Source organism: Notolepis coatsorum, assembly GCF_963971535.1.
Source record: "Notolepis coatsorum genome assembly, chromosome: 1".
Classification (NCBI taxonomy): Eukaryota; Metazoa; Chordata; class Actinopteri; order Aulopiformes; family Paralepididae; genus Notolepis; species Notolepis coatsorum.
In genome coordinates this window covers 6,499,832-6,523,676 of record NC_140165.1, presented here as the reverse complement: position 1 = coordinate 6,523,676, position 23,845 = coordinate 6,499,832, and the positions used below count along the sequence as shown (strand labels likewise).

At 43.6% G+C, this 23,845-nt stretch overlaps 2 protein-coding genes across 2 annotated transcripts in view; one reads left to right on the top strand and one right to left on the bottom strand.

Moving 5' to 3' along the window:
* The window catches only part of LOC311228820 (grancalcin-like), a 31,710-nt gene extending 21,071 nt beyond the window's left edge, over nucleotides 1–10,639 (top strand). Inside the window, exon 8 of the mRNA XM_084314774.1 lies at nucleotides 8,485–10,639. Coding sequence (XP_084170900.1) covers nucleotides 8,485–8,511 — 27 coding nt within the window. The 3' untranslated portion in view covers nucleotides 8,512–10,639. The remainder of the gene's footprint in view (nucleotides 1–8,484) is intronic.
* Nucleotides 10,640–14,910: 4,271 nt separating this feature from the next.
* LOC311242516 (voltage-gated inwardly rectifying potassium channel KCNH7-like) overlaps nucleotides 14,911–23,845 on the bottom strand; it is a gene marked incomplete at both ends in the record, with an annotated part of 129,548 nt that continues 120,613 nt past the window's right edge. Inside the window, 2 exons of the mRNA XM_084331475.1 lie at nucleotides 14,911–15,225; nucleotides 20,147–20,360. Coding sequence (XP_084187601.1) covers nucleotides 14,911–15,225; nucleotides 20,147–20,360 — 529 coding nt within the window. The remainder of the gene's footprint in view (nucleotides 15,226–20,146; nucleotides 20,361–23,845) is intronic.

Sequence of the window (23,845 nt, the reverse complement as noted above, 5' to 3'; positions counted from 1 at the left end):
AAGATGTCAAGTGATTGCGAGCAGCAGCTGTCAGAAAAGCTTAGAAAGGGTCCATTTGCCATACAACTTGATGAAACTACAACTGTCGCAGACGAGGCTGTGCTCATCGTTTATGTGCAATATATCGAAAATGAGGATCTGAAGCAGGACATTCTCATGTCAGTCAACCTTACTACCACCACTCAAGGTGAGGATATTTTTACTGCAGTGGATTCTTACTTCATTCAACATAAATGCAAACCGTTCACCATTAGGGCCTGATTTGAGAGGATGAATACAGGATTTGAATATTGGCCAACATTTTGAAATACATATGGTGCAAGATTAGATTTGTTGATTGAAGGCACAAGTCAAAGAAGCATAGTGGGTCTAATTATGATGCATATGCCTGTGTATAAGCAGTTTGTTATTAAAATGACAAAAAAAAGGTATTAAACCCAGCTAGGACAGATTCTCTCTGCTACTGATTGGAATTTCCTGTCTCATATTTAGTTTAATTTGTTGCATTGATTTGTTCCATAAATGCAAACCGTTCACCATTAGGGACTGATTTGAGAGGATGAATACAGGATTTGAATATTGGCCAAACATTTTGAAATGCATATGGTGTAAGATGAGATTTGTTGATTGAAGGCACAAGTTAAAGAAGCATAGTGGGTCTAATTGTGATGCATATGCCTGTGTATAAGCAGTTTGTTATTAAAATGACAAAAAAAAGGTATTAAACCCAGCTAGGACAGATTCTCTCTGCTACGGATTGGAATTTCCTGTCTCATATTTAGTTTAATTTGTTGCATTGATTTGTTCCATAAATGCAAACCGTTCACCATTAGGGCCTGATTTGAGAGGATGAATACAGCATTTGAATATTGGCCAAACATTTTGAAATGCATATGGTGCAAGATGAGATTTGTTGATTGAAGGCACAAGTCAAAGAAGCATAGTGAGTCTAATTGTGATGCATATGCCTGTGTATAAGCAGTTTGTTATTAAAATGAAAAAAAAAATAGTATTTTATGGTATCTTATTAGGAGGGGGTCCGTGAATTTCATCAGAGATGTTTGGGGGTCCCTGGGGGGAAAAAGGTTGGGAACCACTGCTCTAGTGTAATGCTCGTGCACAGTATTACTAAAAACAATCTGATTATGTATAAAAACAGGAGTTTTACTGCTCATGACCAACTTGAACAGCACAAGTATATTAAAAGACAATCTATTTTCAACGTTAAGCCAAGAGAGGCGGGCATGCATATGTGAGCAGAGCAGTAGCCTGGTTGTTCACACCAGCAGTAGAGCAGTAGCCTGGTTGTTCACACCAGCAGTAGAGCAGTAGCCTGGTTGTTCACACCAGCAGTAGAGCAGTAGCCTGGTTGTTCACACCAGCAGTAGAGCAGTAGTCTGGTTGTTCACAGCAGCAGTAGAGCAGTAGTCTGGTTGTTCACACCAGCAGTAGAGCAGTAGTCTGGTTGTTCACACCAGCAGTAGAGCAGTAGTTTGGTTGTTCACACCAGCAGTAGAGCAGTAGCCTGGTTGTTCACACCAGCAGTAGAGCAGTAGTCTGGTTGTTCACACCAGCAGTAGAGCAGTAGTCTGGTTGTTCACAGCAGCAGTAGAGCAGTAGTCTGGTTGTTCACACCAGCAGTAGAGCAGTAGTCTGGTTGTTCACACCAGCAGTAGAGCAGTAGTTTGGTTGTTCACAGCAGCGGTAGAGCAGTAGTCTGGTTGTTCACACCAGCAGTAGAGCAGTAGTTTGGTTGTTCACACCAGCAGTAGAGCAGTAGTTTGGTTGTTCACACCAGCAGTAGAGCAGTAGCCTGGTTGTTCACACCAGCGGTAGAGCAGTAGCCTGGTTGTTCACACCAGCGGTAGAGCAGTAGTTTGGTTGTTCACACCAGCAGTAGAGCAGTAGCCTGGTTGTTCACACCAGCGGTAGAGCAGTAGCCTGGTTGTTCACACCAGTGGTAGAGCAGTAGTCTGGTTGTTCACACCAGCAGTAGAGCAGTAGTCTGGTTGTTCACACCAGCAGTAGTCTGGTTGTTCACACCAGCAGTAGAGCAGTAGCCTGGTTGTTCACACCAGCAGTAGAGCAGTAGTCTGGTTGTTCACACCAGCAGTAGAACAGTAGTCTGGTTGTTCACACCAGCAGTAGAGCAGTAGTCTGGTTGTTCACACCAGCAGTAGAGCAGTAGTCTGGTTGTTCACACCAGCAGTAGAGCAGTAGTCTGGTTGTTCACACCAGCAGTAGAGCAGTAGTCTGGTTGTTCACACCAGCAGTAGAGCAGTAGCCTGGTTGTTCACACCAGCAGTAGAGCTGATCTTTATCATGGGTAACAACATCATCAATTTATAATGGTATTTATTCACAACAATATACATAAATATATCAATATAATCTGAATTGGTATGCATAACAATTATTAACATGTAGTACTATTATAATGAACAAGTATCTATTATAATTAATTGTAATAATTATATATCATATGTAATTATTATATATTCTGCTCTTATAAGAGGATTATTAGTCTCTTATTATTACTCTATTATTACTCTGCCTGAGAGACATGGTAGTCATGTATGTGTTTATCTATAAGGTCCTTATTGGGGAAACTGCCACTCACTTCTATGCTAGATTGGTCCTCTGGAAGATACCACACATGGTATGGAGAGAGAGAGAGAGAGAGAGAGAGAGAGATCAAGTGTCTCTCTGTTCTATCTCTCTCTCTATCACCTTGCGCTCTCTCTCTATCACCTTGCGCTATCTCCCTCCCAGTCCTTCCCTTTTCTCTGTCTCTCCACTCACTCTCCCACAACCCATCCCTCTCTCCGTGATTGTGAGTCTCTGTGTGTCTTTCTCTGCATTCCCTCCTCTCCTCATATCATTTGCAAGTTGGCAACCTGCAAATTATTATTATTATTATTATTATTATTATTATTATTATTATTATTATTATTATTATTATTATTATTATTATGTATATATTATAATATAAATGTAATATGAATGAATAACAATTTATAAATACAACATAAAATGTAACCATAAAATCTCTTTGACAAATCAAACCGATTTAATTGACAAAGAACATCCTACCATAACCACTTCATAAAATGTTTGTTTATCCAGTTTTTATGTAAAAAAAATAAAATAAAAAAAATATATGTACGATTTGCTTGTGGAGAAAATGGACCAGACACCGTAACGATGGCTGCAGACGGCGACGGTAGGAACGGTCCCATAACGGCAACATGGTCGCCAAAAGGAAAAAACTCTTCCCGGTGCTTCAGCTTCTCGTGTGGCATTAGACTAGGCAGAATTTCAGAAAATGTGCTTGTATAAAGTGCTGAAGGCATTTCGTGTTTATTTTTGGTACACAACATTTCTAGGGGTATTAAGGGGTGCTGAATCCAAATATGCTGTATACCAAGCTCAAAAATGTCAAATAAGGCCTCAAAATTGAGAAATCCAACATGGCCGCCAGCACCAGGCCCTCTCTCCACAAAAACAGGTGCTAAACCCACAGTTTTTATTCTACTGACATGAAACTTTGCACAGAACATCTGCACCTATGGAGGAAGAAAGTAGGAATATAGCTGGGGTGCAACCATGAGTAACAGGGTGTTTTTGACTGTCTAACTGTAATCTTTGTATAGGCGAGGATACAAAAAATTACATTTCTTCAGTGTTTGCAGGAATACTACAGCAATTTGGTAATAACTGTACAGTGTTGGACACCAACATTAGAATCCCCCAAGTCTTAGCTTTCTTCAGGTACCAAGTTTATGCAAGTAGCTCTTATAAATCTGGATATATAAGCATTTTAATGTAAGCATGCTGTTTTAGGCGAATTTTCTAAAAATAAATGGTGGGGCTTAATGAGTTAAGTGTGCCTACACAAGGTACAAACCTGAATTAAATGTGCTTTTGTAAGTTTTCTTACATACATCAACAAGGACGTAGTCACACCGGAGATTCAAGAATCCATACTTGGCGCAGAACACCTTGGACAGGCACAATTGAAAATGTTTGTGGACAAACATTTGTGTGAACCTCCAGATAGTGACCAGCACCTGAACCTGAAATCACCCATTCGAAAGAACAAAGCCAAGACATTTGCCTCTTTGTATGAAGTTGTGCAACTTTCCAAGAACAAGCAAAACACCATCAAAGTGGACAGGCAGATTCTACAAAGGCTCATCACAGCTTACAGAGCAGGTCGTAAGGTAGATCTTGACAATATCCTCCAGCATGAGCTCATGCCCATCCCGCCATCTCTGGCCACAACTAACGGGAGTCTACATTCCACCAACAAGTCTGTGTTAGCAAATATACTGACGAAACAAGTTAAAACGGCTGTGGGGCGGCTTTGGCTCAGGGGTAGAGCGGGTCGTCCAATGATCGAAGGGTTGGTGGTTCGAATCCCGCTCAAGCCCATGTCCATCCCATCGCCGTTGTGTCCTTGGGCAAGACACTTAACCTACTTGCCTCGTATGAATGTGTATGCATGTGAATGAATGTTGGTGGTGGTCGGAGGGGCCGTAGGCGATGATTATTCGCCGCGCTTCCGTGAGTCTGCCTCAGGGCAGCTCTGGCTGCAATTGTAGCTTACCACCACCGGTATGACTGTGTATGAACGAATAATGGACTCTGTGAAGCGCTCTGGGTGTCATGAAGAGCGCTATATAAATCCAAGCCATTATTATTATTAAAACCCCTGCCGATCTTACCCTTCAGGGACCCAGCTGCCTGGTCATTGATGGCCAAGCTCTGGTAATGGCACTCGGAAAGCCACCTGACACTACAACATTTGGTGACTATGCCAACAAGTTCACTGACACCGTGTTGAAGATGGGAGCAAAATACCAGAGGGTAGATGTCGTCTTTGACAGATACCATGACCAATCCATCAAAACAGGCACAAGGGTGAAACGCAAACAGCGCCATAGACCAGTACGTCATGAAATCAAAAGCAAGTCTGTTCCACTTCCTGCCGATTAGTCGAGCTTCATGGCCCTTGAAGACAACAAATCAGATATCGCTCTCAAACCACCTGATAGAACACAGCCCGGATTATGAACCTGTAGTTGTAGTATCAGGGAGGTTTACTGAAGCGACAACTGTCAAGTCAACAGATCCAGATCTTGAAGTCTCCTCTCTTGAGTGCTGACCATGAGGAAGCTGATACACGTCTGATTTTCTCATCCAGGCTCCAGTAGAAACAATCGTTGTGTCAGCGCGTGACACAGATGTGCTGCTTCTACTCTTGGCTCACTATGACAGAATCCGATGTACGCATCTCTACATGAAAGCTGGGACATCGAAGGATCCAAAATATTCTGGTAAAAAGCGGGGAGGTGGAATAGCTTTCATGTTGAACAACAATTGGTGTGATCCAGGCAACATGAAGGAGCTTTCAAACCACTGCTCCCCAAACCTGGAGTATATATCCATCAAGTGCCGGCCATTCTTTCTCCCGAGAGAATTAACGTCGGCCATTCTGATCGGAGTGTATATTCCACCACAAGCAAACACAGGCGACGCGCTCTCCAAGCTCCACGACGAGGTAAACAAGCTCCAAGCAGCTAACGTTGACGACGCTGCTATTTTGGTTGTGGGTGATTTCAATAGTGCTAATCTGAGAAAAGTGCTGCCAAACTTCTACCAGCATGTGACTTGTTCTACCAGAGGCGGGAACATTTTAGACTATTGCTACTCGCAATTTAAGAGTGGGTACAAATCACATGCTGCCAGTCCTTTCGCCAAGTCAGATCACGACCCCATCTTTCTTGTACCGCAGTATAAACAAAGTCTCAAGCGCATTCCTGTAGTATCGCGAGAGGTGAAGCGCTGGACGGTGGCGTCGGAGGAGACGCTCCAAGCTGCACTAGAATGTACAGACTGGGGGGTGTTCCGCGATAACACAGATAATATTAATGACTACACGGAAACAGTGCTGGACTTTGTTTGTACTTTGGTAGAAGAAACAATCCCCTCTACCACAATTAGAGTTTACCCAAACCAAAAGCCATGGGTAGACAAATCTGTCCACGAAGCTCTGAAGGCGCGCACCTCAGCATACAACGCCAGGCTTGTGACAGGCAACATGAATGACCACAAGGTGGTGAGATACAATGTTAGGAGGACAGTAATAGAAGCAAAAAGGCGCTACAGGGATCAAATTGAACTTCAATATGAACAGGCTGACTCTAGAGCTATGTGGCAGGGCCTCAGAACGATGACAGATTACAAAGGCACCTCCCTCAAACTGAACAGTGACATCCAACTGGTAAATGATCTCAATACCTTCTATGCGAGGTTTGAGGCTGGGAATAACAGCACCAGCCTACAAACCACTGCAATGGAGGGGGGGGGCACTGCTGATGGAGACTCAGTGTTCAGGATAACAGAACATGATGTGAGGAGGACGTTTAAGAAAGTGAATATCAGGAAGGCAGCAGGACCGGACAGTATCCCTGTTCCTCCCTCCCCATCAACCTGGACCCCCTGCAATTTGCATACCGCCCCAACAGGTCCACGGAGGACACCATAGCCCATGTGCTGCACACAGCAGAATCACACCTGAACAAGAGGCAGGGGAACTATGTGAGAATGCTGTTCATCGACTACAGCTCAGCATTCAATACCATAGTCCCCTCCAAACTCATAGCCAAGCTCAGGGACCTGGGCTTGAACTATGACCTCTGCCAGTGGGTCTTGGACTTCCTGACGGGCAGGTGGTGAGAGCAGGCAACTGCACCTCCTCATCCATCACTCTCAACATAGGGGCCCCCCAGGGCTGTGTCCTGAGTCCCCTCCTCCACTCCCTGTACACACATGACTGTGTGGCACAGCGGAACAACAACACAATCATCAAATTTGCTGACGACACAGTAGTGGTGGGCCTGATCTCTGCAAACGACGAGAGGGCCTACCTGGAAGAGGTTAAGGTTCTAGCGGGATGGTGTCAAGAGAACAGCCTCTCCCTGAACGTCAGCAAAACAAAGGAGATGATTGTGGACTTTAGGAGGTCGGGGTCAGGGACTACAGCCCCCTCAGCATCGACAGGGCACCGGTTGAGAGAGTGAACAGTTTTAAGTACCTCGGAGTCCACATATCCGAGGACTTGACATGGACCACACACATTGACAGTGTTATCAAGAAGGCACGACAACGCCTCTACTTCCTTAGGCGCTTAAGGAAGTTCAACGTGAGTCAGAATATCCTCAAGAACTTCTACTCATGCACAATAGAGAGCATCCTGACTGGCAATATCACCTCCTGGTTTGGGAATAGCACTGCACAAGACCGCAGCAGACTACAGAGTGGCCCGTTCAGCCGAACGCACAATTGAAGGTGGGCTTCCCTCTCTCCAAGACATTTACAACAAGCGGTGCATGGGCAAGGCTAAGAGAATAATCAAAGACTCCAGCCACTCAAACAACTGCCTCTTTGAACTGCTGCGATCAGGCAAGCGATACCGGAGTCTCATGGCAAGCACAGAGAGACTCAGAAGGAGCTTCTATCCCCAGGCCATCAGGATGCTCAATGAATGAACAATGAACAATAAGCAAACCATCAACACACCCACAGCGCACATACACTCACTTAAATAAACAACACACTGTAGCACCCACTTTATTATCTAACACACTCTCAGGAGCAACACAGAAAGAAACATTTCATGCAAAGTATTCTGTATTCTGTATGACAACTAATAAAGAAACTTGAACATTCACTTATATTGATATGGTAAAATAATATTTTTATTTTATTATATTATAATCTATTCTATTCTATTCAGGAAAAGTGGCATTGGATGAATCATGCAACTGCAAGACACCTGCGACACCCGCCTGAATACGATTGAGGACTGACAATAAATTACTGTACCTAAGCTACTGTACGCATATTAAGGACTATCTAATTTGCATAAATGGCATGTTGATTAAAAAAATTCAAGAGAAAAGAGTTTGATGAATAAATCCATGGCCTGGGATCATCCTGCTTTTCTTTCTTATTTGGTTGATGAGTTATGCATCAATAACGACCACCGTTTCTGCTATAAATATGAGTTTCAAGCAACATTTTCACAACTGATCTAAAATCAGGATATGATTTTAAATTCCTCATGTATGCAAACATATAAAAACACATTTCATTCATGTTTCTACCTTGTTTAGTCAAAAAGATATGCACTTAAATAGATTTCAGCCTGGCGCTGGCGGCCATGTTGGATTTCTCTATTTTGAGGCCTTATTTGACATTTTTGAGCTTGGTATACAGCAGATTTGGATTCAGCACCCCTTAATACCCCTAGAAATGTTGTGTACCAAAAATAAACACGAAATGCCTTCAGGGTTATGATTTTCTGAAAATTGACCCTGTCTACATATCCTAACATGTCTCTCTCTCTCTCTTCTCTCTCCCACTTCTCTCTTTCTCCCTCTCTATTTCTCTTCTCTCTCGTCTCTCTCCTCTCCTCAGTTCATCCTGTGCACGATGTCCGTCTGAGTGGATCTCTCCGTCTACTCTCTGGTTCTGGAAGTGTTCCCCTAAATCGCCAAAAGCCTCTGCCCAAGATGAAAAGTTAGCCACACTAATCGTACCGTGCAGCACCATTAGAAACCCACCGTCCCCCCCCCCCCCCCCCCCAAGACCGTGAAGTATTGGTGTGGATTTCTTCAGAGCTCGTCGAAAAAACAACAACAATGTAAAAACGAGGTTGAAACCGATGTTATGCTAGCAGCGCATACCCGGGTGGGGGGGGGGGGGAAGCGTCCGCCGCAACTCTGCGCAGACCTGCCAAAAATGTTCATAAGCGGCTTAAATTTGGGGGAAATTGAAGATCGTGTGCTGCGTGGGTTCCTGCACGCTTCAGGCCGACCCACCGAGGAGAAGAGCTGTTGCAGGTGGACATTTTATAGTAGGGTTGAATATACAGCCGCTGTAGTATCTCTGAGAACCATGGGTTTCTTTGCTGCGTCGTACAATTATTGTGGGTAATCTTAAAAAGGGATAGTTCTCATTTAAATACATTTTTATTTGACATTAAGTGATATGAAATACTTTGCCCCGTTGTCGAATCGATGCTTAACCGTTCGTTTACTTACCGAGTCCCCGGGGGTCGGGGTGGAAGTTCTGGTCGGATTTACGAGTGAACCGGGAAGATTCAAGTATAGAAGAATCGAGCGAGGACCGCCGTGTTCCGTTGTGGACGGTTAAAAACCTTCATCTGCATGTCGTGGTGTGGATTAACCGCTTTTTAGTTCAGTGCACCGCCCCTCTCTTAGCTTCCCGGTTCGCTTAGAACCCCATCTGAAGAACTCCAAACACAGGACTCTCATTAGTAAGCTAACAGTTGTCCATCGATTACACTGAAAAAAAACAAAAACAATCCCTTTGAATTTTTCGCCAGTGGCTACATTCATAGAGAAGATACTTCCGGAGACCAGAGGGGGGGGGGGGGGGGGGCCGAGCCCTACGGAGCTCTGTGACATGACGACAAGGGTGTTTAACCAACCAATCGATGGGCTTCTCTGGACCGCAGTCTCGGAGAGGGGGGAAAGGGAGGTCGGGACATGTTACCGAGTGAAAGAGGCGTCGCCACTCGAGAGTAACCCATCTACCGCTTACCTGCTTGCTGTAACGCTTAATCCATGTGTGCTGCCACGGGGGTCAGGCTGAACTGAAGACGTGTATCGCATATAGAGACACTCGCTAAATGTATCTGCTTGTTTAAATATTGTCGCAGGAGTGAACCAGTTCTAGATCTTGTACTTTGTAGGTGAGGGTTCAAAGGATTCGACTGGTCAGTAAAAGGTGCCCAAAACGTGCCATTATATAACCTCTGAATGTACGGTCCCATGTTAGGGCTTTTAAATGCCGCCAACCATATACGTGCCGTTTACAAGAACCACTGATATTTAACTTGACTAACATTGATGATACCTCCGTTTAATCTAGAGACCAACCTTTTTGTGTTTTATATTACTGTTAGATTGGAAGCGTCTCGATCTGAGGTGTGGGTGATTTCCTGTTAACAGATTCTCACATGCGTTCATTTGTGTGATGATCATGTTTTTCTTTTTCATAGCGATTCAAATAACCTTTGATTAAAAATCCTAAATTAATAAATTACTTTCAAATGATCATAATAGCATGGATTATATTTTAGGTAATATGCTTTGATGTTGGAATTTGATTTACAACTCGGGCTAAGGAACACTGTGCTTAAAGAAATATGCACTGATAAACATTGGTATTAATAATTAGGTCGGGAAAAAGACACCGTCGGCTATAGCCATTTAGTTGTGATTGACCCCTCTCAAACCCCGCCCTCCTTTCTTGGTCCTCCAACCACAACTGTCGCTTCCCTTGTCCAAGGGAAGCAACAGATGTGATTGGAGGATTGAGAAAAGAGGGCAGGGTTTGAGAGGGGTCAATTTGGCAATCCAATTTCTTCTGTTTTTCCCTCCTTTTTTATTTTTCTTAATCTGTGATTGAAACTTTTAGTTTCAGCATGAACAATGCCAAGTCTTTGAGGCAGATTGCAATGAGTTCAATCCTCATCATGTCCTCAACGAACGTTATGGGAAAAGTCATATTTTGTTATCCACAATAAACTCATTTTTATACTCTGTATGCATTCTGTTTATTTAATTTATACAATTGCGCAAATGGTTCAGTATATGTACACAATATATTTAATTTGTTTTAAATACAGTTAGGAACAGAAACATTCAAATTAGCTGTTAAGTGTTGCATTGTATAAAATACAGTGGCAAACATTAAAAAAAAAAAATGCATAAAAACAATTGTGAACAGCACTAGATTTAAAAAGTGACATTTATATCCAGTACAGCGAGTTCTCTAATCTCTGTGCAAAAGTTTGCAAATCCCATGAAAGTTCAGTAGATAACTCTACAGGCATCAGACAAGTCCAGGCAAGTTTTCAGCAACTTTTGTTCCACATCGGTGCTCGGGTAAGAAGAATGCTGAGGATGAAGAAATAATAATAACAACACCCCACATTTTGCTTTGTACCCGACCCGTTGATATCGCCGCGGTTCGTTAATGGGTTCTCAAAAGAAGAGATGGTAGTGTTTCCCGCCTGGCTCGTGTCAAACTAGAAGGATAGGACGAGGATGCTGAAGCGGAGGCTGGTTTTCGAACGGCTTTGTGCCGCCGCCGACTCATCCTCGTCTTTATCGCTCCAGATGTCGACCGTGCGATGAACACAATTAACATTACTCACCATCTCTGAATCCCAAATGATCTGAAAACTTAAAACCCAGAGTATTTTAAATAAGCAGTTGAGACATTTCATTGTTCTTACACCTCAAACCTTACCAACCATTTCATCACTTGTGCATTATGGTGCGAGGTGCTAAGAGAGTGTGTGTGTGGGGGGCTAGGGAAAGGCAGTCTGTGTGGACAGTTTGTTTAGAATAGGGGGGGAGGGGATTGTATTAAATATGGCCAATTAATGATCTCACTCAGTTCTCCTAATCTACCCCACAATGCCAACCGTGTAGCATCCTCTTTAGCTAGCTTTAGTGCTAACATTTACTACCAGAGATTGGAGCTAATGTCAACCACCACACGTTGCAGCTAGCTACGGCCATCTCGCTAATGCTCGCTAACGGCCAAAGGGGATCCTTTGCATTGTGGTATAGATGGACAATTTGTGACGCCGTCAAACCATGGAGGCTCTATCAAGAGACGGGAAGGAACCGAGAACTCCCTGGCTACTTCCGTCACCAGCTCTATCGGAGACGGGAAGGAAGGAACCGAGAGGCATGGTGGAACTCCCTGGCTACTTCCGTCACCAGCTCTGGGAACATAAGCAGACCTGGGTCTCTACAAAATGAATGGAGTGAGACAAAATAGCTTATACTAGTAAAAGTAGAGGAGGTTTATTTGCCACGTTTAGGGTCTTAGAAAACATGTTGACGTTTTAAATTTGGAATATCATTCAGTGGATCTTTTTGAAGAGATCTTATATTTTGGGTGCATACCGACGTTCCTGTTACCTACGCAGTTGGTATGTCAGTTTCTCTAATGACGTGTGTTGAGTTCTCGGTGAGGACATCGCCTCCCATTAACTTTCCCAACCGTCTTCCCTCCTTTGCTGTATCCAGCCTCGTTGGTACCATCTTTGAACATGGGCGCAGCCATACTTAATACGGTCCCTCATAGACAAAGTGGATGGCAGTGAAGTGTCAAGAGTTCATCTGGCATCTCGGTACACAGCATATACCTCCGTTATTCAAGTGGGCAGTAGAATTATAGAATTATAAGAGGATGAGCCACAGGCAGTACAGCCCTGGTAGATGACGCTACTTCTCACAAAGGGGTTTGCGGTGAAGCCATTTTCCAAATGTTTCCATGACAACGCCGACTCCGCCGTCTTATAATTCTTAGGCAGTAATCTGTGTGTGTAGCTACTATTACACCGGTTAATCTCTGAGAACTTGAAATCAATTTGCGCTATTGAACGATTTGAAATCAATTTGGCAGTATCGGTTGAAATCAAAACAATTTGGAATGGATATTGAATATTGATGAAAATACCCTTGGACATTGGGTTGACTTCAATGTTATTGGCCCAATGTGTTGTCCGTCATTAAGATATTTTATTTGCTACATATGGAGGATATGTGTCATGTATCACCCCCCCCCCCCCCTCCCTACACACAATATTTATTTTGAATCCAGGGTTTAAAAAACATAATTAAACAAGGTACATAGAGAAATAATGGCAAATTATTTAGAAAAATAACCCATTATTTCTAAGTCTCTCTTCATGAGTTCTTACATATCAATACTTCTCACAAACAGGTGATTTGAGACCCTTTTATAATAATTATGTTGCCAGGTTCATTCTCCATGCAATATGTGACTTTGTGTTGGAATTCATGTAAGTATGTTTTAAAACTAAAATGACTAATTCATTTTTCAACATGCAGCTCAACCCTTATCCGTTATTTTTTTTTAATTATTGTCGGGTACATTTACATCGTAGTGTAGAAAAGCCTATTCTTTTGTTGCATTGGATGTACGGTAGGATTTATATATAATTAATAAAGGCTAAAACAGGCTAATAAAGCTAAGGCTATAGAAGGCTAAGCTTCTCGCTCAGCCCAATGAGCTTTTTTTCTCGACTTTTTCTGATATAGTACCATACTTTTTCTGATATAGTACCATACTTTTTCTGATATAGTACCATACATTTTCTGATGCAGTACCATGCATTTTCTGATATAGTACCATACTTTTTTCTGATATAGTACCATACTTTTTCTGATGCAGTACCATGCTATTCCTGATATGGTACCATATACCTTTTCTGATATGGTACCATTGCAGTAATGTTTTTCTCTTGGCTGGATATTTTCTTTTACTTTACAAAAATGGATTCTTCAAGAATATAATGGAAGACTTTCAAGCATGCATGCACAAAGGAGTTTACCCATAACATTTGTGTGGGTTAGCCGCAGTTCTTTCTCCCAACTGTGAAAGGTATTCAAGATGCCCAGGGGTCGTGTCCAGGGGTCGTGTCCAGGCAACTCAAATAACTCATGAGGACCATTGATTACATAAAGTCGGTACTATGCCGTTAAATGGTGGTAATACGGTGTCATGTTAAAAAATTACACTAAATATACAGCTATCTTTAAGCATGGTCTTTCAAATCAACCACGGTTCTTTCAACCCTTATGAAGTGTTGTCGTGTTTTTGGACGGGGGGAAAACAATGGCTTTTTGGACGGGGGGAAAACAATGGCTGATTTGGAAAAGCACAGCAAACAAAGCAACGCCTTTTAAAGATCTGGAGGTAGCCTACAACCAAACAGCAGATTCATTTTTGTTCTTCTCTAGGTAAAATAACTGAAATACCCAGAATATTTTCTCATTACATAGTTGGAAACCAACCGTAATGTTCTATGTGGGGCGTAATATAGGCTATGTTTGTCATTATTGCTGTCATAGTGCTACGGGACTTTTAACACATCTACATGCCTGTGCATGAATATTATTACTTTGTATGAGGGCAGCACAATTCTTTTTATATTTCAAATTAAACAAGTGATCCTGTTGCACTTTGATATCTACGGAATATACGGTCCGTCTTCTACCAAACAGTCGTGTGTGTGGATGGAGTGTATACAGGCGATGGGCTGACTGTGTGACATAGAATAATATTAGTTGTTAGCCAAGTCAGCTCGTCGTCGTCGGCTAAACGCGCTACACGGCGCCCTGTTGGGAGTTGGTGACGTGAGTTTGTCGAGAGGATAAAAGAGCTCTCGCTCGTCAGCCGCTTTGACGAGCGATAGAAATGCCTTTTTTGAAAGAGTTCTTCAAGTAGCTTTTTCCCTAAGCGGGAGGTTCTTACAAAAAACGAGGCTTGTTCGCTACAGTCTGTTAAGCATGCCAGCATCACACACCTGATTGCCCAGTGAGTCGTTATCGTGTGTGTGTGGAACATGCAATCGAAAATAAATCCACATTTTTTTTTGAAAAAAGAAAGTTACATGCATATCTCTTTTAGAAAGAGCACGTCGGGTGCCTTGTGTCTCTGGCAGTGTTTATATTTGAAATATGTACAAGGTAAATGGTTACTATACATGATATTAATAATATAGTGTATAAATAGCTCTGTATAAATGGACTTTATACATCTAAATCAGAGACTTGGAGAAGGGTGGGTATTCTGAAAAGGAATGGAAGAAAGTCAGCAGTGTATTTACTTTTTTTTTTCTTTTTCTATTTTTTTTCCTTTTGCATATTCAGTCTCTTTCTTAGACCCTGAGTCAAACTTGAGAGAAGACCTCCAGTTTTATTTCCCGTAGCGTCAAAAGGGGGTAGTTGGGGGGGGGGGGGGGGGGTGTGAGGAGCCCAGAAGAGAGGCCTACTTCCCTGGAAGCCCTGGGTCAGAAACTGGCCTTTGGAGCTCCATGGGTCTTGGGCTGCTGGACGGGGCGTCGGGGAGCGAGGCTTGCCGAACTGACAGGAAGAGGGATCTAGGTTGTTGCTGTTGTTGCTGTTGCTGTTGTTGCTGTAGCTCTAGACTAGAGTCCATTTTGTTCAGTGTGTGTCTGTGCTCCGTGTCCGTGTCCCTCTCTAGCAGTCCGGCAAAACTCCCGCCTGGAAGAGTCTCTGTGGGTAGTAGGAGGACCGGCGAGGATTCTTTGGAATTATTCTGCAACTTCTCGGAGTCGGGCGTCTGAAAGAGAAAAAGGGAACAACAGTGACGACCACCAAAAGGTAATGGACTTGACAACTGAGTAAAACGAGAAGTAACGGACTTGACAAAACCGTGAAATAGCGAGAAGCGATGGACAGTGACAACTACACACAGCACCGCAATACCGACCGAGAGCAAAGATGTACAAAAAGATGTACAGTGCAGTAGGCCTACTTGCATTATGGAATATGGTATTTAAACAAAACACAGGTGAGCAAATGGCTAAGACGTTGTTAGCCCTCATACACACCTACAGTATGTTTTGAGGTATTGTACTTTGGAATTAACTACCTCTGCCTACCAAGCAAAGTCAAACTAAAAGTATTTTTTAAAACAAAGGTAAAGGCTCAACTAAGGGAAGAGCAACTGGCCCAGCAGCCACAGGGCAGGATGCGTGAATACTTTCGGCAGCCAACATGCCCTTCCGCGTTGCTCTGATTGGCCGAGCGCGCGCATGAGCCGCAACAAGCTCGCCAGCCTCCTCAGCCGCTTAACGCAATTTATACAAATGGGAGTATTGATTACGCCGTAACGAATCATTAAAAAAAATTACCGTTAACTGGAATATGTTGTTTCTTTACACATATGTTGGATTATGTAATTGGTTTGTCATGACAAACTAATAAAAAATCGCAAATTAACTGGTGGCTACAACAACACACAGTAACTACATGCATCATTGTTTACAATGAACGGTGGGGCTGTTGTTGTAGCCACCGGTTAATTCGCGATTTTTTATTGGCATGTCAGCACAGGGAGCATTTTCACCTGAATGTCATTGAACCAGGAACTCTACAATGTTAATTTTTTTTTAAAGATTCATATGAATAACCACAATGACAATTTCTACCGCATTCCTCCAATCTCAGATTTGAATGGATGAATGATCAGTCTGTAGTGGCCAGCGTCCTCTTCTATGCTGTGGCATGCTGGGGGGGCTACATCAACTCGAGGGACGCCAACAAACTGAACAAGCTGGTGAAGAAGGCTAGCTCCGTGGTGGGAGTCGAGCTGGTCAGACTAGAGGTGGTGGCAGAGAGGGGGATGAGAAGGAAGCTGGCTGCTATCCTGGAGAATCCCTCCCACCCCCTCTACGACGAGCTAGTCAAGATGAGAAGCACGTTCAGTCACAGACTCATACCCCCCCCAACACTCAACTAACCGCCTCGGCCAGTCCTTCATACCAGCGGCCATCGGGCTCCACAACAGTGGGCAGGGACCGCTGCCAGACATCCAACTACTAGGAACCTAGTAGCTGACTCCCACCTAAAAGGACAATATACTACCTCATGCATACCGCACCTTATGTGAATACTGTATACTTCATCAGATCATATATTTAGCATTTTTAGATTATATATTAGATTAGATTTAGATTATTGGATTATTAGATTATATATTGTAACTATTTATTGTAGGGCAAATATAACTGAGAGGGCGTACATACCCCCATCTCGCACCTTGTTGCCCATATGCCACATGTCCAGAGTTAATTATATTGATTTGTTATATTGTTTACACTGCTTTTTTATTATATTTTATTTTTGACTTCTCCACTCTACTATAATTATGTCACCTGTACCATGTCTTCTACTACCTGTACCTCCCCTCCCCCCTCCCCATGCTGCTATGATGCCTGCATTTCCCCAAGGGGATCAATAAAGGAATATCTTATTTTTTCATTACATTTATACAGCGCTTTTCTAGACACTCAAAGGCTCCCTATCACCGTGACATTGTTACCAGGGGTGTAACGGTACACAAATACCACGGTTCGGTACAGTTGGGGAAAGTTTGGCTTTCCACGTTCCACTCAGGGGTGATGTAGTGTGCAGTAACTAACTGTACTTGTAGAGCTGTTCGCCACACTATGAGACTATGCTAAATTACAGGTAATCTCTCAGTGTTGTGTGTGTAACTTGAACGAACACCCGGCCCTTTGCGCAAATGATATTTTGGGAAGAGGTGAACTTGGAATTTTGAATAAAATTATGCACGCAAAAAAAAAAGTTCTGCATGTGCGGCCGTTAGTGGTTAACATGCCGTTGTATTCGTTCGGTACACAGACGTACTGAACCTAAGGTCCAGTACTGAAACGGCTCGGTACGTGTACCTTTACACCCCTAATTGTTACTGACAAGTCCAGAGGACAGAGTGCTCCCCGCTGGACGACAACAACACCACTTTCGGCCTTGACCGGGCCTTGAACCGGTGATGTTACAATCGCCTGTTTTATAGTAACACTACTATAGTGTTGCATTTATTTATTTTACATTTTATTTTGGATTTCATGGTGTTTTTGTGTTTTGTTCTTGATTTATTGTGATGTTTCTTCTTGACTTGTTTAAAGAAGACGTGTCCGGCCCATGGGGACATTAACGTGTGTTTTGTCGGGTCTTACAAATACATTTGATTTGATTTGATTCCATTGATTAGTCCAGAGCTCTACTCATGTAGCCTCTCTGCTCTACTCATGTAGCCTCTCTGCTCTACTCATGTAGCCTCTCTGCTCTACTCATGTAGCCTCTCTGTTCTACTCATGTAACCTCTCTGCTCTACTCATGTAGCCTCTCTGCTCTACTCATGTAGCCTCTCTGCTCTACTCATGTAGCCTCTCTGCTCTACTCATGTAGCCTCTCTGCTCTACTCATGTAGCCTCTCTGTTCTACTCATGTAGCCTCTCTGCTCTACTCATGTAGCCTCTCTGCTCTACTCATGTAGCCTCTCTGCTCTACTCATGTAGCCTCTCTGCTCTACTCATGTAGCCTCTCTGCTCTACTCATGTAGCCTCTCTGCTCTACTCATGTAGCCTCTCTGTTCTACTCATGTAGCCTCTCTGCTCTACTCATGTAGCCTCTCTGTTCTACTCATGTAGCCTCTCTGTTCTACTCATGTAGCCTCTCTGCTCTACTCATGTAGCCTCTCTGCTGCTCTACTCATGTAGCCTCTCTGCTCTACTCATGTAGCCTCTCTGTTCTACTCATGTAGCCTCTCTGCTCTACTCATGTAGCCTCTCTGTTCTACTCATGTAGCCTCTCTGCTCTACTCATGTAGCCTCTCTGCTGCTCTACTCATGTAGCCTCTCTGCTGCTCTACTCATGTAGCCTCTCTGCTCTACTCACGTAGCCTCTCTGTTCTACTCATGTAGCCTCTCTGCTCTACTCATGTAGCCTCTCTGCTCTACTCATGTAGCCTCTCTGCTCTACTCATGTAGCCTCTCTGCTCTACTCATGTAGCCTCTCTGCTCTACTCATGTAGCCTCTCTGTTCTACTCATGTAGCCTCTCTGTTCTACTCATGTAGCCTCTCTGCTCTACTCATGTAGCCTCTCTGCTCTACTCATGTAGCCTCTCTGTTCTACTCATGTAGCCTCTCTGTTCTACTCATGTAGCCTCTCTGTTCTACTCATGTAGCCTCTCTGCTCTACTCATGTAGCCTCTCTGTTCTACTCATGTAGCCTCTCTGTTCTACTCATGTAGCCTCTCTGTTCTACTCATGTAGCTTCTCTGCTCTACTCATGTAGCCTCTCTGCTCTACTCATGTAGCCTCTCTGCTCTACTCATGTAGCCTCTCTGCTCTACTCATGTAGCCTCTCTGCTCTACTCATGTAGCCTCTCTGTTCTACTCATGTAGCCTCTCTGTTCTACTCATGTAGCCTCTCTGCTCTACTCATGTAGCCTCTCTGCTCTACTCATGTAGCCTCTCTGCTCTACTCATGTAGCCTCTCTGCTCTACTCATGTAGCCTCTCTGCTCTACTCATGTAGCCTCTCTGCTCTACTCATGTAGCCTCTCTGTTCTACTCATGTAGCCTCTCTGTTCTACTCATGTAGCCTCTCTGCTCTACTCATGTAGCCTCTCTGCTCTACTCATGTAGCCTCTCTGTTCTACTCATGTAGCCTCTCTGTTCTACTCATGTAGCCTCTCTGTTCTACTCATGTAGCCTCTCTGTTCTACTCATGTAGCCTCTCTGCTCTACTCATGTAGCCTCTCTGTTCTACTCATGTAGCCTCTCTGTTCTACTCATGTAGCCTCTCTGTTCTACTCATGTAGCTTCTCTGCTCTACTCATGTAGCCTCTCTGCTCTACTCATGTAGCCTCTCTGCTCTACTCATGTAGCCTCTCTGCTCTACTCATGTAGCCTCTCTGCTCTACTCATGTAGCCTCTCTGTTCTACTCATGTAGCCTCTCTGTTCTACTCATGTAGCCTCTCTGTTCTACTCATGTAGCCTCTCTGTTCTACTCATGTAGCCTCTCTGCTCTACTCATGTAGCCTCTCTGCTCTACTCATGTAGCCTCTCTGCTCTACTCATGTAGCCTCTCTGCTCTACTCATGTAGCCTCTCTGCTCTACTCATGTAGCCTCTCTGCTCTACTCATGTAGCCTCTCTGCTCTACTCATGTAGCCTCTCTGTTCTACTCATGTAGCCTCTCTGTTCTACTCATGTAGCCTCTCTGTTCTACTCATGTAGCCTCTCTGCTCTACTCATGTAGCCTCTCTGCTCTACTCATGTAGCCTCTCTGCTCTACTCATGTAGCCTCTCTGCTCTACTCATGTAGCCTCTCTGTTCTACTCATGTAGCCTCTCTGCTCTACTCATGTAGCCTCTCTGTTCTACTCATGTAGCCTCTCTGCTCTACTCATGTAGCCTCTCTGTTCTACTCATGTAGCCTCTCTGTTCTACTCATGTAGCCTCTCTGTTCTACTCATGTAGCCTCTCTGCTCTACTCATGTAGCCTCTCTGCTCTACTCATGTAGCCTCTCTGCTGCTCTACTCATGTAGCCTCTCTGCTCTACTCATGTAGCCTCTCTGCTCTACTCATGTAGCCTCTCTGCTCTACTCATGTAGCCTCTCTGCGCCGCCGGACAGATTTGCTCGGGAGAAGCCGCGTGGCGTACGGTACCTGCGGCGGCGAGGCGGGGCCCAGGCCGAGGGCGAGCTCCGTCTGGACGGCGGAGGAGGAGGAGGAGGAGGGCGCCGGCTGGATCCTGATGGCTGGCCTCGGGAACTCCGGGGGGGCGGAGGTGACGGTGCTGTAGGCCGGGGGCCCCACCGTGGTCTGCCTCTGGAGCAGCTGCAGGATGGCCTGGATGTCCGCGGTCATCTGGGACTCTAGTCTGAGGGGTCGTGAGGGAGGCAGAGGGCTCAAATGAGACGGCGTGCGATCACGAGACGTGGCGGTTCTGTATGTGATCACAAAGTAATTAGTGTATATAATTGACCACATCTGCCCAGTTGTACAGCCCTGGCCTATTCCTTTTTTTTTTTTTACTTATAATTGTACTATATTCTATTGTGCTATATTTAATTTAGTTTATATCCCATATCATTTTATTCAACCTCTTACTTACTTACTGGTTCTGTATGTCAAGACATGGTGGTACAAGACCGTTTTCTCTTCATTTTGTGTGTTTTCTTTTTGCACCAATGCCTATAGTGTACTTGCCTAGTGCCTAGTGTACTTGCCTAGTGCCTAGTGTACCACACGCCAACGTTATGGTGGAGGACATTGGTATCTATCTTTGTGTCTGACTCTGGAGAAGACGGTAAGAGCATTTCACATAAAGGTGGCGTGTTCCTTGGGAAATTAGCTTATCGTCGTCTGTAGTGTGGTAGTGAAAGGGTTAACCGTCTGTAGTGTGGTAGTAAAAGGTTAACCTTCTGTAGTGTGGTAGTGAAAGGTTAACCGTCTGTAGTGTGGTAGTGAAAGGGTTAACCGTCTGTAGTGTGGTAGTGAAAGGGTTAACCGTCTGTAGTGTGGTAGTGAAAGGGTTAACCGTCTGTAGTGTGGTAGTGAAAACGGTTAACCTTCTGTAGTGTGGTAGTGAAAGGGTTAACCTTCGGTAGTGTGGTAGTGAAAGGGTTAACCGTCTGTAGTGTGGTAGTGAAAGGGTTAACCGTCTGTAGTGTGGTAGTGAAAGGGTTAACCTTCGGTAGTGTGGTAGTGAAAGGGATAACCGTCTGTAGTGTGGTAGTGAAAGGGTTAACCGTCTGTATGTGGTAGTGAAAGGTTAACCTTCTGTAGTGTGGTAGTGAAAGGGTTAACCGTCTGTAGTGTGGTAGTGAAAGGTTAACCTTCTGTAGTGTGGTAGTGAAAGGGTTAACCTTCTGTAGTGTGGTAGTGAAAGGCTAACCGTCTGTAGTGTGGTAGTGAAAGGGTTAACCGTCTGTAGTGTGGTAGTGAAAGGGTTAACCGTCTGTAGTGTGGTAGTGAAAGGGTTAACCGTCTGTAGTGTGGTAGTGAAAACGGTTAACCTTCGGTAGTGTGGTAGTGAAAGGGTTAACCGTCTGTAGTGTGGTAGTGAAAGGGTTAACCGTCTGTAGTGTGGTAGTGAAAGGGTTAACCTTCGGTAGTGTGGTAGTGAAAGGGATAACCGTCTGTAGTGTGGTAGTGAAAGGGTTAACCGTCTGTATGTGGTAGTGAAAGGTTAACCTTCTGTAGTGTGGTAGTGAAAGGGTTAACCGTCTGTATGTGGTAGTGAAAGGTTAACCTTCTGTAGTGTGGTAGTGAAAGGGTTAACCGTCTGTAGTGTGGTAGTGAAAGGGTTAACCGTCTGTAGTGTGGTAGTGAAAGGCTAACCGTCTGTAGTGTGGTAGTGAAAGGGTTAACCGTCTGTAGTGTGGTAGTGAAAGGGTTAACCGTCTGTAGTGTGGTAGTGAAAGGGTTAACCGTCTGTAGTGTGGTAGTGAAAACGGTTCACCCTTTCACTGTGACTATACAGAAGCCCTTTCACTGCCACACGACAAATTGTTAACCCTTTAAGTACCACACTACATAAGGTTAACCCTTTCACTACCACACTACAGACCTTCCGTATCTCCTTTATATACATTTCTGTATCATGAAGTGGATTTAATAAGTCAAACTATTAAAGATTGACATATTTGACCTGATTTATTGAATTTATTTATGGATCCAAAGACACAACAAATCCAAGGGATGACATGGATGACATGCAAAAGTGACACTTATTTCCAGCATGGTCCCCGATGTTCTGACCAAAGGACTTAATACACAAATAACATATAAAACAACACATAAAGCAAAAGTCCAATACAATAAATCCATATTCTACATATCTAAAAACAAGACAATAACATCCTGACCAAATACCATAAAATAGCGCATTTTTATACCATCATTAAAACAATAATCCAAGTATGACCTGACAGCTATCTGCCACTTTACCCCAAAGATATGAGCAAACCTGACCTTTAAACATTCCTCTAGATTTAATACTAAGTGGAAGTCTGTTCCACGTTGAGATCCCTGTGTATAAAAATGAGCTCTGAGCCACAGACTTAACCCGACCTGGATTCATCTGGTTAGTCTATTTCAAAGAAAGAGCAGATATTCAGTAACCCTCCAGTCACCCTTCAAAAAACTCCCACCTTTCTTCCTAGTGACGGAAACTGCAATCTCATTAACACTTTGAGCGCCATGCCTGGTTTTCCTTTTTACCGGCTGAATGCCACCATCGGCGCCAATGTTAACGTTAATATCGCCTAATCTATGTTTTAAATTATGGCTATGTGTCTAATCTGCCCATCGCATTATCAAAGACTATTTTCCAGTCAGTGCTGTCAAGGCAGATTGTTTTTTTATCGCGTCGTTTCCGTTTCAGAGCAGTTAGAAAAGCCCCCGTTTTGATATAAAAAACAGCCCATTCTGGAGCATTCTATGAAAATCGTCTTTTAGTGGAATATTCCACAACGTTGATATTCGTCGGCCTTTTTATGAATAGTTTTCAAATAAACGCTAGATGATCAATATTATACGTGCACGCAAGCACATTACGGCCGCGCACGGATAATCGCCTCGTTGATTTCCTCTCGGACTTTTACAGTGAAACCGAAAGAAGACATTTCACAAAACAGCCTATATTTTCATCAAACTTACTCTGATTATCCTAACACTGATAACATAGAGTCCTTACCTGACATCAGATGGTATCCAACTGGTATATTCCAATTCCTGATCACCATTCGAAAAAATCGATACGTGTATGGATCCAACGCGATACTGTAGAACTCCATGATCAGCGGGGATCTGAGGTTCCAGAATGAACTGTGGTAAGCCCGGCTGGATCAGTGGACTGGAAAATGTGGAGTACCGGATTTTTTCCCCCATTCATTTTCATTGAGTCCATTCCAAAATCACTTATGTCATCTGGGAGACGACAGGGGGCGCTTTTTTCCACAGTGATCGCCGGCGCCGCTCGGCTATACTCGGGTAGGCTCGGGTGATGCAATATTTTTTCAGATCGCTAAAAAAAATAATAATAATAATTCAGAGAAATCTCGTGAGTGGCTTTCAACCACCTATAAAAAAACACGAGAAATCTCGTGAGTGGCACGGAAAGAGTTAAAAACATATCTTTTTCATGTATTGTTCCAATTTTTTTTCATGAATTTCATTATTAACTTTAGTCCTCACCATACATATAGAATATTTATTCATTTTCAGGATTTTAACAATTTTTTTTAAATTGGGGTTAGGTAACCATAACCCTAACCCTAAAGAAAATAATGGTTAAAATCTTGAAAATGAAGAAATGCACAAACCTCTTGGAGGCCTCATCCATCCTTTTATCATGTTACT